This window comes from Leuciscus leuciscus, assembly GCF_965113295.1.
Source record: "Leuciscus leuciscus genome assembly, chromosome: 7".
NCBI classification, from domain to species: domain Eukaryota; kingdom Metazoa; phylum Chordata; class Actinopteri; order Cypriniformes; family Leuciscidae; genus Leuciscus; species Leuciscus leuciscus.
Window position 1 is genome coordinate 22,805,931 of NC_138731.1, and position 15,533 is coordinate 22,821,463.

Genomic DNA, 15,533 nt, shown 5'->3' on the forward strand with positions numbered 1-15,533 from the left:
GAACCGAATATGAATATGCTCACCCCTGATGTAGATCCACATATGCACACACCATGTGTCCCTGTGCGTCATCTCTTTATGTGTGTGTAGCGTGTCAGAAGGTGTGTGTGTGTGTGTGTGTGTGTGTGTGTGTGTGTGTGTGTGTGTGTGTGTGTGTGTGTGTGTGTGTGTGTGTGTGTGTGTGTGTGTGTGTGTGTGTGTGTGTGTGTGTGTGTGTGTGTGTGTGTGTGTGTGTGTGTGTGTGTGTGTGTGTGTGTGTGTGTGTGTGTGTGTGTGTGTGTGTTTTATTTTTTTTTTTTTACATAAACTGAAATGGTCCATTCCCTTGTCCCATTAAGATTTATACAAAATGTTTTTTTACTCATTTAAAATTCTTAATTCATAATATGAATAATATGTAAAGAGGATTATTCAGTTCAGTCTGATGGAATTGTACTATACAATTGAAATTCGTAATCTATCTATCTGTATATATATATATATATCACTAAATCAGTCTTAATTCATTTTGAGATTTGCTAAAGATTACAGTTTAACAGATTAACAGTGTTATTAAATCAGCGTTTTTAAAGATTACATTTAAGTGAGCGTTAGATGTTTTAAATGTAAAAGTAGGAGCAATGAGCATGCACAATTAAACTGCACACTAATTGACATTTGAAATAAAATCCACTCACTAACCGTACTTTTTTACATTTGTTTTTTTCAGGGGCAGAAGTATTATTATTATGAAATGGGAAAAAATTCTGACCCTAGTAAGGAAGATAATGTGCAGTTTAATAATGCACTGACCGTCCACCCAGTGTCTGATCCTGAGCAGATGTACAGACTTCACAAACACTTCACTGAGATCGAGCTGCAGAAGACATACGAGGAGATCGAAAAACTGCAGGTACACTTATGCTAAACCTGTTCTGACTAGTACCAATGCCAAACTGAGAAGAAACAGTGGTTTCTTTTGACCTTTTGTGAACTATGAGTCATTACGTGCTTTTTTTTGTAAGGGTGGTATAAAATTGCTATAAAATCCTTTCTTCATTTTCAAAGTGCGCTGGTAAAGTGCAGCATTACAAATTTTCAAATGGAGGTAATAACCTGCTCATCAAATGTCTTAAAATGCTTAATGGTATCCCACACCTCTTTGTTTAACAGGCGGAAATAAAAAATGTGAGTTTGGTGGCTTTTGAGGGCAACCGTAGTGCCTTGTGGCCAGTAGGAATCAATCCACCCTTTGAGCCCAAAACACGTTTCGAGGTTCTGCGGTGGGATTACTTCACCGAAGATCAGGTGTACTCCTGCACTGATGGCTCTCCGAAGTGCGAGCTCCGTGGAATCGATAAGCTGGACGTAGCCGACGTCATTGAGACGGCTATGGGTGAGCTGAACAAGAAGTACAAGCCGGTTCTGCACCTGAAGAAACAGCAGCTTATTAATGGATACAGGCGCTTTGACCCCACCAGAGGGATGGAGTACACCCTGGACCTACAGCTGGAGGTGGTTAACCAGAAAGGACACAGTCGCTCAATCACCAAGAGGGTCCACCTGGTTAGGCCCCTCAGTCGTATTGAGATCATCCCCATGCCTTATGTTACAGAAGCAACTAGAGTCCACATCATCTTACCCATCACGCTTCAAGACCGAGAGCATGTTCAACAGTTTTTGGAAGTGTACGCCGCAAACGCCTTCGAAACCAGTGAGAATGCCATCTTGACGTTTCTCTTTATTTACGATCCAGTTGAGGCCCAACAAGTCAACCAGAATGACATCTTCGCCAGTGTCAAAGCGCAAATCAATGCTTGCGAGCACCGTTATCCTACGGTCAAAATCCCCTGGATCAGCGTTAAAAGCGAAAGTCCCTCTCAAATCAAATTTATGGACATCATCTCCAAGAAGCACCCGGTTGACACGTTGTTCTTCATCGCCACCGTGAAAACCAGCATCAACTCCGAGTTCCTCAATCGCTGTCGGATGAACTCCATCAACAACTGGCAGGTGTTCTTTCCCATCCATTTCCAATACTTCAATCCTGACATTGCTTATCATAACCAGCCTCTTCCCAATACATTGGATTTGGTCAAAGAGGCTGGCCACTTCGATCGCAGTTCCTTCACCGAAGCATGTTTTTACAACTCGGACTACATGACGACCCGGACGCGCATGTCTTCGGATGTCCAGGAGAACGAGGAGATCCTGGAGAACCTGGATATATATGAAATGTTCGTCAAATACTCTGGCCTCCATGTTTTCCGAGCAGTGGAGCCGGCTCTGCATCAGAAATACAGCTACCAACCATGTAATCCTCGTCTTAGTGAAGATATTTACCAGAGGTGTGTGCAGAGCACCCTCGACAGCCTTGGATCACGCTCTCAGCTCGCCTTGCTGCTGTTTGAACAGGAACAAGGCAACAGTACTTAAAATCTAACCTTGAAGATTGAGAAATGACCAAGGGGCGATAAACAGTTTTCCGTCCATTGGGCTGATGCTTTACTAGTAGGTGGTCTGTGGAGTCACAATGCTGAACACATCAAAAATGCTGTCGGTACCAATAAAAACTATTAAACTAACTTAAAAATAGCCAAATAAATAGATTTATATTTGCTATCTCTTTATGTTGGCTCTTAAACCAAGCAGCTGTTAGCTGTTGAAATGATCACTACCGTAACACATCTAAATCGCTGTGCCTTCAAAATATGCTGTCCTTTCACTATACTTTTAACTTGTCACTTTTGCTCAATCAGATTTGTTTAAAAGAGTTTTAATTGTTTATTTAACATAACAGGGTTTTTGTAGTATGAAGGAACCGTATCCAGATTCTGTGTTCTAGCAGTGGGTTTATTGTTGTTGAAACGTTTTTAAACGTCAGTTCACACTCGGTACTGAATTTATTATTTTAAGGTAAAATCATTGTCTTACTGACCATTAGTGCCAAAGAAACAAATGTCAAGACAATACACAATTTTGACCGAAGCTTTTCAACCAGCATTGTTCCATGTATAATTTATGCTTGAATACTGAACAGAAGAGCACAGATATTATTACAAATACCTGCATTTAAATGCATGCTTATTGGTACTATTGATACCACCTCAAAGAGATTTTTCTGATTAAACAATTAACTAAAGTTTTGCACTAACAGTTTCATTGCAAATCTGCCTTGGATTACAGTAATGTTGCACAATAAGCCTGTCAAAGCATTTCATTTTGTTCAAGAAAGATTATAGGGTGCATTACACAGTTATAGTTAGTTCCTGTGCTGTCTACCAGAGAGGAGTGCAATACTAGTGCAATACTATTCAGATGGTCTGCTTAGAGTCTGCTGATGGAAACACTCCAGATGAAATATACATTTGATGATGCATTTTTAAAGATGCACTACAGAGAGCCTCTATTACAGACCATTCTGCAACACAATGTGTTTCTGTAGGAACATATTGGGTTATATAAATTTTAGTTTTTTTGCTTTTGTGGGTACATGTGTACACGTGTACATGGTACGTGTGTTTGCTGTATTTAGTGCTGTGTTGAATTTTTATTTTATTTTTTATTTAAGCAATCATAAACTTAATGCAGTACACTGACTTATGTTACACAATATCATGATGCTGGATGTCAAATGTTTGTGCATACAAGAGCTGTGAAAGGTTTTACAAAGTGATGTTTTGTACGTTTTTAAACGACACATGCACAACATGAATGGACTCATCACAGAATGAGCATGGCCGCTACTGGCCTTTAGGGGTCAGCAAAGGAGCGTGGGATTACAGCTCCTCAGAAATGTATACTTTCACAAGACTGTTTCTTAACCTCACCTTTGTTGATTTTTTTTTCACTATAAATATTCTCTGTAAATCTATTGTATTTTGTTTTAATATTATTGTACACATTTTTAAATAAAGACTTTATTTTAGGGCTCAGATCAACATAAGCGCTTGTCTTTTTTCTCCCTTACTTTCATCAGGTCATTTCTTAATACTGTTTATACTGCATTTGGTATTTATTTTCAGGTCAGACTCGATTACCAGAGCAACCGATAAGATGGTTAATGCATATTCTGTGACCATTACTGCAGCAAAAATGAAAGGTTACAAATCAAGACCCAATGGGTTCCAGATTAAACATCAGTCTTAAGGAGATCCTGTATATTTTCACCTCTATTTATATGTCCTCTTTAGAGGCCTTAACCACACACACTGCATTTGGGCACACTGTGAACCCATAAGCAAAAGACATCTGAAGTCAGCAGTATCTAATTATATAGGACTCATTTTACATAAGGAGAGTTTCACTCCATTTTAACTTTTTCCCAGTTCACTTGTATAGCCAAAATTTACAACCAACAATCATGCATTTTTGTTATTTCGAACATTGCCATTGTTGTTTATATATTTTGTGCAGTTGTATATGTAGACAAATGCACAAAATTAGACTGAAACCACATCAGCAGTAAAATATTTGACATTTAACACGCGCAAAAAAAAATTTTATCCCCCTGCAAGTGGCAGACTGTTAGAGATTCAGAAAAACTCTCATTTACTAACTATATATGTATACGTGTATAAATCTGGCATGTTTAACAGGGGATTTGCATCTGAACTCTTCATATATATATATATATATATATATATATATGAAGAGTTCAGATGCAAAAGCCTCTAAATGCCATCTGAAATTTTCTTATAGAATGATAATTTTTATCAAGCTTGTGTATTTAAGTTCAGTAATTTCACTTAAATGACAATTAATAGGTAATCTTCATTGCCATTTAAGTGAAATTATTGAATTTAAATATACGAGCTTGATAAAAATGATCATTCTATAAGAAAATTTCAGATGGCATTTAGAGGCTTTTGCATCTGAACTCTTCATATATATATACACACATTCTGTTATCATTTGCTCATTTCATTCCATATATATATGTTCCACATAAGTCAGAGTTTGGAATGAAATGAGCAAATGATAACAGAATTTTGATTTTTGGGTGAACTATCCCTTTAACAAGTGCTTAAAAATGCTTCATTTTGAACTTTCTAGTTGATATCTAGATGAGATTGCAACCATTGGGAGAACTTTCGATTAATATGTCATAAAATGTTATATTATGCTGCTCTTTTAGATTTAACATTTGTTTCTTTATACATTTTCTTCTGGGTCACACATCATTATTTATCGTGCTGTTAATTACCACTTAATATGGTCCAGTTTGTAAAAACAATTAATATTCTTACAATGGAAAAACATTTTGGACAGAAATGTGGTTTTCTCAAAAAAAAATTCATGCAAAATCGGCATAGTTCGCCAAAATAGTTCTCACGAGATCAGGCTGTAAATATCAGTAATGTGTGTTTTTTGAGAGTTGTCTAAAGCATCCTTTTAGCCTTCTGGTTATGCATCACAAAAAGTGATTTAACAAAAAAAAATATCTTGTTTTCTGCTGCTTGCTATCATACTGTCAATAGGGTTTAACTTGTAATGAACCCAGAACATTCAGTCAATATGTCCAGCATCCTCGGTGGAATCATAAGCCATCAAAAAGCACTTGGTGAGACGTGCTTAGCTATATCTCAGTGAACAAGAGCAAAGCAATTAATTTATCAAGATTTTATTATTGGACTGCAGTACGTACCATCGTTACATTTATAAAATGTGGAACAGAAACCATGGTCATAACAGCAGACCTTTGTACAAACTGTATTATGTGTTCTCTGTAGTCTGGTATACAGTCCATTAGGTTCTGGAGTGTAATGGGTAATTAGCCTGATTAGTCTTGATGCCTTTAATCGTGTGGAAATCTCAACAGTCTGTTTGCGCTATATGCTGCTTCAGTGCCTCGTTTTATGGCCCCCTCTCGGAGCTAATAGTGCCCTGGCTGGCAAAAGCGGGTGGAAAAGGAACAGCATGTCAAAGTTAAAGCAGCGTAGCACAGTTTTAAAAATACACACAGAGCTCAACGCTGCCCCAATCAGTCTAGGATGGAACTGACATGTGAATATGAATTAATATCAGAGAAAGCAGGGGTGTCCAAGCTCTGTACTGGAGGGCCACTATCCTGCAGAGTTTAGCTCCAGTTTGCCTCAAGACACATGCCTGGAAGTTTTTTAGTGAGCCTAGTAAGACCTTGATTAACTGGTTCGGGTGTGTTCAATTGGGATTGGAGCTAAACTCGGCAGGACAGTGGCCCTCCAACTCGGAGCAGAATTGGACACCCCTGAGATAAAGGAATATTACAGTTTTCTGGACAGATTTGACATATTTCTCCAAACTAAGCTTTATATATTTAACTAATAATGTAGAACTAACACAGCAGGTTTATGCTAAATTCAATACTGAAGAATCATATTAATACCTTTCAATTCATGAGTGTGAATTTGAACTGAATTGGATACACTCCACAGGAAGTTGAATTTACTGAATTTGTCCCACTTTATATTGTGTCTTTAACTACTATGTAATAACATTTAAATTAATCATTGATACAATGCACTTATTGTGTACATGTTTTTACATTGTACTTATATTTAAAAACTTATTTTTCTGTAATTGCATCTATATTACACTGACTCTTCCCTTACACCTTAACCCACCTTTAAACTACCCATACCAATAAAACCTGTCCCTAACCTTACCCGTATCCCACCTCAATAGCAGCAAAGTGTTTTGCAACACTACATGAACACACGTACATTATATCTAAGTACATATTAGTTAAACACCTAATATAAAGTGTGACCCTGAATAGTTATTCAAATAAATTCAACACAGGTAATGTATTCTAGGATCTATCTACATCATATAATGATTTTTCAAGTTATGGATCCAAGAAAAGAAAGTGGTTAAATACAACACTTTTCATCCCCAGACAAACTACTCCACAACTGAATTTAGAAAAGGAAAATTTGCTGGAAGAAACTCTATAACTAAATGTGGGTGATTTTCAATCCATGCACGCACCAGCGCTACATGGTGGAATTGGACATTGTCCCAAACCACAAGTTGCTCCGGTTGTTCCTGCTGTGCCTCCAATATTGCTTTTGCCTTTCCTTTTCCTCCATCATGTCCAATTTCACGCCTATCATCTCTTTCACCTGTAGTGTTTCAAGAAAATGATGTAATTTGTATGAAATCATGAATCGGTACAATAAATTTAGGAAAAGATAGCTGTGTTAATTGCTTAACAACCGTGTAACAACATTGACCTCAGTTTGGAGAAATGTCTAATTGGTGTGCAAGCATCTTCCTTCTGATGCAGATCTGCCTTCTGGATTGCACAAAAACACCTTCTATTGCTCCATAGAAAACAGTTTCCACCCTAATAGCAAGGATTATAAAAGATAGTCCCTTTTTAAAAAGACCTGTGAATTGTACACAGGTAATTGCATTTCAACATTTGGGGCAATTCCTCCTGCACAGGTAAGATAGGCCACAAATGCAGAAATTTACAACTGGACAAGCGCATGAGGTTGACAGATAATGCTAAATCAAATCTGAGTGATTTGTTCCCGGGCAAATCTTGGACATGCACTGGTATGCCAACTCTTCTGGTCTCGCTGCTGACAGCACAGTTATTTATGACAGTAAACTGTATTATTATGCATAACCGACTCAGTGTGCCATCAAGACTCTTACTGGGAACCTTTAAAAATGCCACTCTGATATTAAAAGCCCATATTACCCATGATTACTTTTATATGGATGGACTATGTGCTGCATGTTTTGAATATGACATCCAAAAATGCATTCTGCAAAACATGAAAATAATGATGTCAAATCTCTCTCGCTGATGGGATCTACCCAACAGAGCAACTAATCTCTAGATGATATACAGCTCTGTCATATATTAGACAATTCTGTGGTGCCCTATTTCTGAATGGGAAAATTAAAAAAAATACGTACCAAATGTGCAGAAGAAAATTATATATAATTTCTGCTTATTTTAATAGCACAACCTTTAAGCCATGAAGTCTTTCACATATCATATTCAATTAGAAATTAACCCAATAATAATCAGAGAAGAACTGTACCTGAAATGTCAGATTACAAGAAGAAGAAAAAAAAAAATATATATATATATATATTTGGGGTGCTACACAGTTGACTTACAGTAATATTAGCCTTATCTGTAACCACAAATTCAATATGGGCATTTATAATATTAGGACTAGCGAAAACAGAAACGTTTTTAGTCTATGAATTGTCAGTGCTTGCTGAATTTCACACACAGAAAAGCTGGTGGTTTCTGATTGAAATGCTTTGCACATCTGGCCTTTTGTCAAAGAGGCCGCTAGACATTTCACAACTAAGAACCCTGAGAAAAACTCATCAACCGACTTTTAAACATCTAGCCATACGCTGCGGTGCATCAGATTACTCATAGTTTGCGAGTATGCTGAGCAAACCCGGTTTATCATTCTCTATGGGACTGTTGCACTCCGTCTCATTCAAAAGTGAAACCAGGAACATAAGGTCTGTTTTATTAAACACTTTTGGGAGGTCTGGGGGAGTGGATCCATCAGCTGATGGATGGATGAAACAAACCTTTTCCATATGGTTACCGCAAAGGCTTCCTCTGGCTCTGGTAGGCTGGTGGGCTTACTGTACGCATCATTTGGCTCTCCAATTGGAAGTAACCTCACAATAAGATTATGTTATTACTGCTAATGACACCCATTACCACTCACACGTTACATCTCTATAAATAACATTACAAAATTTGTGGATTATTCAATATACTTTAAGTTAAACCATTTGAGATAAAGGAAACATTTACCAAACATATCCAATAGAGATGGATACAAATTACTTTTCTGAAACACAAACTATTCTACACCGTCCCCCATGATTTCAGTGAAAAACCAGAGTTAAGATAGTTATCTTACTCTCTGGATCCTAAGGGTTGATAGCCATGATTCAAATACATAATTTACATTTGTAGATTAATCTGAATGATAATATTTCACAAGATAAGAATTCACCAAATAAAACTAACAGCTGACAAAATATAAAGTAAGAATGTAATGCTTCAAACAGGATATGTAGTATAAAGTGGCTCTAGATGTCATGCAGTCTATGCCTTGATATAGAGGCCCAATACCAAGGTATTCGGTGTAGAAATCGTAGAGTTTCCACTGATGTCATTTCCTTCGAGAGGATGGGGGAAAGGACAGGATTTTTCAGAGAGTCTCCTGCTGGAACGTAATGTCCGATCCGTGCCTGTGTTCGGTTCGAAGCGAGGGTTTAGAGTTCGACTTTGGCTGTAGCTTTAACTGGTGACAGCGAGAGAGATTAGCGCTGAGTTCTGAGGGTCTTTCACTGAGCCCACCTTCAGCACTGAGACCACTCTTTCTGCAGACGTCAACAGCACCAGACCTGCCGGCCGGCTTCCTAGCAGGCAAAGTCTTCGAACACTCGGTGGTGGGTACGGTGGTGATGATGGTGATTTGGGAGGATGGTGTTAGCATAAGCTCCCTCCGAGTGGCTCCGGCTCATCTCGTCAGAATCCTGACAGGAACAGAGAATGTCAGATGGGATTCTGCGAGGATACTTTAACTCCTACGTCTTACACACTATTCCATTGTGAATAAAACACCTTGAATGACTAACACTATGACTCATTGTTTAATCTGTGGTGTGATAAAGAAAAAGCCACTTAAGGTTGAGACTTTACAGTGCTTTCTCATAGTTAAACCCCTTTGTACATAAACTAACTCACTGTTATATATGATCTTGAGTGGCTTATTGCATCTATAAAATGGTGGCAAATGTACAGTGATTTAAAGACAACAGAGTTTTTAATTAGTTAGATCACAAAAAAAAAGAAGAAGTTTATGTTTATGAATTAAAAGTTCTGAAATTAGTTTCAGCTGCTTCCTATTAGACTGAAATAGTCTGCCCCTATCTATTCAACTTTCGTTTCAGAATCTTGCCACCAATTAAAACATAATATTTTTGTGGAAACCATGATACAAGAAAAATTCAGGATTCTAAATTTATTTTTAAATAGAAATCGTTTGTATTATTATAAATATCTTTACTGTTACTTTTGATCCATTTAATGCATTCTTAACAAATAAAAGCATTTACCCTTGTGCGACCTTATGGACATTGTCTTTTTCAGTTACATTTTTTTTACCAGATGGTGCCATTTTTTCAGGTTTGCCATATAAAGCAAATACTCGCTTTATTCCTGTTTTCTGCTTATGCATATTATAGAGCCAATTGGATAAATTATGCGACTATACAGTGGGTACGGAAAGTATTCAGACCCCCTTAAATTTTTCACTCTGTTATATTGCAGCCATTTGCTAAAATCATTTAAGTTCATTTTTTTAAGTTCATTTTTTTTCCTCATTTTCAATCATTTTTTTCCTCATTATTGTACACACAGCACCCCATATTGACAGAAAAACACAGAATTTTTGACATTTTTGCACATTTATTAAAAAAGAAAAACTGAAATATCACATGGTCCTAAGTATTCAGACCCTTTGCTCAGTATTTAGTAGAAGCACCCTTTTGATCTAATACAGCCATGAGTCTTTTTGGGAAAGATGCAACAAGTTTCCTCTGCCATTCCTCCTTGCAGATCCTCTCCAGTTCTGTCAGGTTGGATGGTAAACGTTGGTGGACAGCCATTTTCAGGTCTCTCCAGATATGCTCAATTGGGTTTAAGTCAGGGCTCTGGCTGGGCCATTCAAGAACAGTCACAGAGTTGTTGTGAAGCCACTCCATTATTTTAGCTGTGTGCTTAGGGTCATTGTCTTGTTGGAAGGTGAACCTTCGGCCCAGTCTGAGGTCCAGAGCACTCTGGAGAAGGTTTTAGTCCAGGATATCCCTGTACTTGGCCGCATCCATCTTTCCCTCGATTGCAACCAGTCGTCCTGTCCCTACAGCTGAAAAACACCCCCACAGCATGATGCTGCCACCACCATGCTTCACTGTTGAGACTGTATTGGACAGGTGATGAGCAGTGCCTGGTTTTCTCCACACTTACCGCTTAGAATTAAGGCCAAAAAGTTCTATCTTGGTCTCATCAGACCAGAGAATCTTATTTATCACCATCTTGGAGTCCTTCAGGTGTGCTTTCATGTGTCTTGCACTGAGGAGAGGCTTCCGTCGGGCCACTCTGCCATAAAGCCCCGACTGGTGGATGGCTGCAGTGATGGTTGACTTACTACAACTTTCTCCCATCTCCCGACTGCATCTCTGGAGCTCAGCCACAGTGATCTTTGGGTTCTTCTTTACCTCTCTCACCAAGGCTCTTCTCCTCCGATAGCTCAGTTTGGCCGGACGGCCAGCTCTAGGAAGGGTTCTGGTCGTCCCAAACGTCTTCCATTTAAGGATTATGGAGGCCACTGTGGCCTGTATATAGGTATATAGACAGGTGTGTGGCTTTCCTAATCAAGTCCAATCAGTATAACCAAACACAGCTGGACTCAAATGAAGGTGTAGAACCATCTCAAGGATGATCAGAAGAAATGGACAGCACCTGAGTTAAATATATGAGTGTCACAGCAAAGGGTCTGAATACTTAGGACCATGTGATATTTCAGTTTTTCTTTTTTAATAAATGTGCAAAAATGTCAACAATTCTGTGTTTTTCTGTCAATATGGGGTGCTGTGTGTACAATAATGAGGAAAAAAAATGAACTTAAATGATTTTAGCAAATGGCTGCAATATAACAAAGAGTTAAAAATTTAAGGGGGTCTGAATACTTTCCGTACCCACTGTAATTATGTGGGTGTGTTGGTATGGATGTCAGAGTGTGGTTTGAATGTGTATATATATATATATATATATATATATATATATATATATATATATATATATATATATATATATACATATATATATATATATATATATATAATTTTTTTTTGCATTTGTGTGCTTGTAATATTTCAGAGAGAAAAACTCAACTGCAAATCACAAATCCAACCACTGTTTTGCTGGCATCTAATGGGGACACAGGTAAGCATAACCTATATATCAGCTATTTCACACCGCCTTGAAAGTTATTCAGATTTTAGAGTCGGAACTTACGGTTTTACACTAATCGAACAATCTTAGGTCACGACGCACTGGCCATGCTGAATTGAATTAGTTTTGAGCAAACTCCATTTCTCATGAATATAATGTGCTCTGCCAACATCTGTGTTCCTCTTCCATGAACAGAAGATCGGATTGCAAAAAAGAACAAGGGAGATTTGATTCAATCCTGGTCTAAGCAGACAGCCTGGCATCCCATTCATGGCTCAATATCCTGCCGCTGATGTCGTATTTCCCTCCGGGCTTTGTTCCTATTCACAGATTTGATCTGTGCTGCATCCTAACACTAGCGCTCCAGAGATTAGCATGTGGCTTACCTTAGCTTTCATTTCCTCTAGGTTTACTGTGGCGACTGTGCTGGCCTGTTGCTGCTGCTGGGTTTGCTTTTTGTCATCTCTCTGTGGCCTGAGCAAACGCTCCAACCTGTGTTTGATCACCTAGGAAAGCGAGGGGGAGTGAGGGTGAAGAGGGCAGCAGGGAAAGTAGGACAAATGAGGGCTATAAACAGTTTTGCAGAATCAGCATTCCTGCTGCTCAGCTCAGAGGTCCAGTCTTATCTGCTCTTATGGGAAATACTGCTCACAATGGGGAAAAAACAGTGCAGGAGAAGAGCTATTGGTTAAAAATGAATGATTGTGGAATAGACAGAGGGCCCAAGACAATGTATGCTTACCTCATATACATAATCCAGAATCTCCAAAATGGTAAGAACGCTGGCTCCTATAAAAAGACCCATCTGCCCGCCAATGTCCCCTGAAAGCAAAAAATAACAAATACGATTTTTTTTTCTGACCATTTTACTTATTAAAATGCCTTATTTCTGACTGAAATTGTGTTGTTATTGTCAAATAAAAGTATTAAAATAGTTTTGTTCATTAAAAATAAGGCAGCAATAAAATAAAATGTAAATATTTGATGAATAATTTATACTTTAAAAACTTGGAAAAATAGAAATGTAGCCTTGGCAATTAACTGAAATAAATTAGGTTCATGTTAAAGTGCTAAAATTACTAAAACAAAAGGCCCTGAAATACTACCCTGGTAATCCAGATGTCTCGCGAGAGCACAAGTTGAATTTGCTCAGCGAGTTACTCCGGTGTCGAATAATGATGCTCATTAAATATGCCCCTTGATCTGAGCTGCACCAATCACATCGGGTTATCTGATATAGGCGGGCCAGAGGCGAGATGATGACAGCGCCGTGACGTCGAAGTCATTAGTAAACATTGCAAGATGGCTATGGATGAATACCAGTTGTTTGAAATGGCTTTGGCCGCTACAATGAACGAGTTAGACTTGGCTTTTTATCTAAAACAGGAACAGAAGACGCCGCTCGAATCGTTCCTTTGCAAGAAGGACGTTTTTGCTGTTTTGCCGACCGGATACGGTAAGAGTAATCTACCAGTTAGCTCTGCTGGTAGCTAAGCGTATGGGGTTTATTGTTGTGATCATAGTGTTATCCAGTTGCGTGCAGTGAGATTTTCAAATGCATGCTTGGTGCCGCCCCCCGAGCTCGATTTTCATTAGTCGACGCCAGACCATTCATCTTTTAGATTTAGGTCTGGATTTCCAGGCTACTGAAATACAGTACTTCAAGCGAAATTGAACTGATGTGACGTCACTTCGAACAAAATCAGGCCAACACTAACTTCGTTTGGAGTTTGTTTTGAGAGTTCGAAACAGCTTGCTAAAGCGAATTTTCCGTAAAAGTTCGCTTCGGCTGGTAAACACCTTTGTACTACCATTGGTCCGTGGTGATTACGTAATAGGTAGGTCTTTCACTTCTTTCACCTGGAAATCATTTCCACCTAATTTCTCCGGTTTAATCCCTGGAGGTCAGACGTCCGCGAGTGAAAACATGAACACACATGGAAAATGAAGTTGTAGGCTTACTTCTGATGAAATGAGACACTAACACTGTTTTGCATGTTTAATACGGTAAAACTGCTTGATTTTAAGCAATCTATTGTATAAAGTGCTAAATAAACGTGACGTGACTTTACTAAAGTGCCGAATTGTAGAGTTCGTGCAAACATCCACGTTGCTATCATCAGATGCTTTACGTTTTTAAAAAAAATGCTTGCTGTTTACTACATTTTGTTGTGTGTTTATTTTGATATTGAGAGAGGAAAGTGCGCAGCACATTTACATATTCATCTAAACGGCGCTCTCATGTGGGCAGCGTCAGATGTTCGACGGTAACAATTTCGCTGGTTATGTATTTCAAACTTTGTTTTACCCCTAAGCGAAGAAAGAAAATAACTTCGCCATGAGTATATTGGGGCCTTAAAACAAAGAAATAAAATGAAAGCTAAATAGAACTATTTTAAAAAGCAAACTACAAGCACATGACAATATTCTTAAAAATTAAACTTAAAATGAAAACTATAAATATGCAATATAAAAATAATTCAAAATATTAATAAACACTATATTATTATTCTAATAATACTAAAATAACACTGGACTGATTTTTTTTTTTTATTTTTTTTTTTTGAGTGATCTAATAGCCTGTTTGGCTATTAGATTGATGTGTAAATTATGTGTAAGTTATGTGTAAATCAATGAGCACACACATTGATTTGATTTATATTATTATGTGATTTAAGAAAAAGAAAAAAGGGAAGCAATTTATGAGAATGCGTAAGAAGTTGATTAAATTATACAAATTAGGCAAAGACAAAACATTTTCTTCGTTGGAATAATGTGAACCAAGGAATTGTTCACAATAAGACCAGGAACGTGTGTTAAGAACGTAAATAGTAAATTTTATTTTATATTGACATTAAGCTCAGAAATGCTCAGTTAAGATGCACTGAAAATGACAAAGTTTAGAAAATAATGTGGTAAAAGGAAGCATAAGAGACCCACCTAATAATCCTGCAACGTCATAAGCTTTTTTCTGTTCTATTGTTTCATAATTTAGAGCTTCGAAGAAAATGTCCAAAACAAGAAAGTTGTCTCTAAAACAAAAGGACAATACAAAAGTTATGTGTAAATCATTTATATTCATTATATATACAGAATCAATACAGTATTAGGCCTTTATTTGTTTAAAACTATATTGAAGGTGGAAAGGTTGCCAAACCTGATGTATTCTTCTGACTTGTCATATTTTCTAGATAGGTAGCGAGCCGAGCCCTTGCTGGGGATTTTAACCATGGACAACTCTTTACCATAACGGGTCAGGTTACAGGGAGTTTCACAGGAGCATGTGTCACCTGAACTTTTCTGAAGCAATGCTGCAAAGAGGACACACATATCAGTTTAGAGCAGGAGACAGATGTGTGTGTGTGTGTGTGTGTGTGTGTGTGTGTGTGTGTGTGTGTGAGAGAGAGAGAGAGAGCAGGTGCTCTAGCCCACACCTGCACACCCATTCTTCATTCATCAAACTAATGTGGAGAGATATCACCAGTGCTAAATAATCATCCATAAGATGCTTGAAACACACTTAACGTGTTGTTCAGATTTAATTTGTTTTCTGAAG

The 15,533-nt window shown here is 37.8% G+C and overlaps 2 protein-coding genes across 2 annotated transcripts in view; one reads left to right on the forward strand and one right to left on the reverse strand.

Moving 5' to 3' along the window:
* Positions 1 to 495: 495 nt before the first annotated feature.
* Positions 496 to 3,914, forward strand: chpfa (chondroitin polymerizing factor a). Its single transcript, XM_082175089.1, has 2 exons — positions 496 to 892; positions 1,153 to 3,914. Exons 1-2 carry the CDS (start codon positions 734 to 736, stop codon positions 2,413 to 2,415), a joined length of 1,422 nt encoding a protein of 473 aa, XP_082031215.1. The 5' UTR covers positions 496 to 733; the 3' UTR covers positions 2,416 to 3,914.
* A 4,208-nt stretch (positions 3,915 to 8,122) lies between these two features.
* The window catches only part of asic4a (acid-sensing (proton-gated) ion channel family member 4a), a 102,235-nt gene continuing 94,824 nt past the window's right edge, over positions 8,123 to 15,533 (reverse strand). The window contains exons 6-10 of the mRNA XM_082175675.1: positions 15,135 to 15,288; positions 14,918 to 15,009; positions 12,720 to 12,799; positions 12,364 to 12,483; positions 8,123 to 9,498 (exon numbers count right to left, since the gene is read on the reverse strand). Coding sequence (XP_082031801.1) covers positions 9,382 to 9,498; positions 12,364 to 12,483; positions 12,720 to 12,799; positions 14,918 to 15,009; positions 15,135 to 15,288 — 563 coding nt within the window. The 3' untranslated portion in view covers positions 8,123 to 9,381. The remainder of the gene's footprint in view (positions 9,499 to 12,363; positions 12,484 to 12,719; positions 12,800 to 14,917; positions 15,010 to 15,134; positions 15,289 to 15,533) is intronic.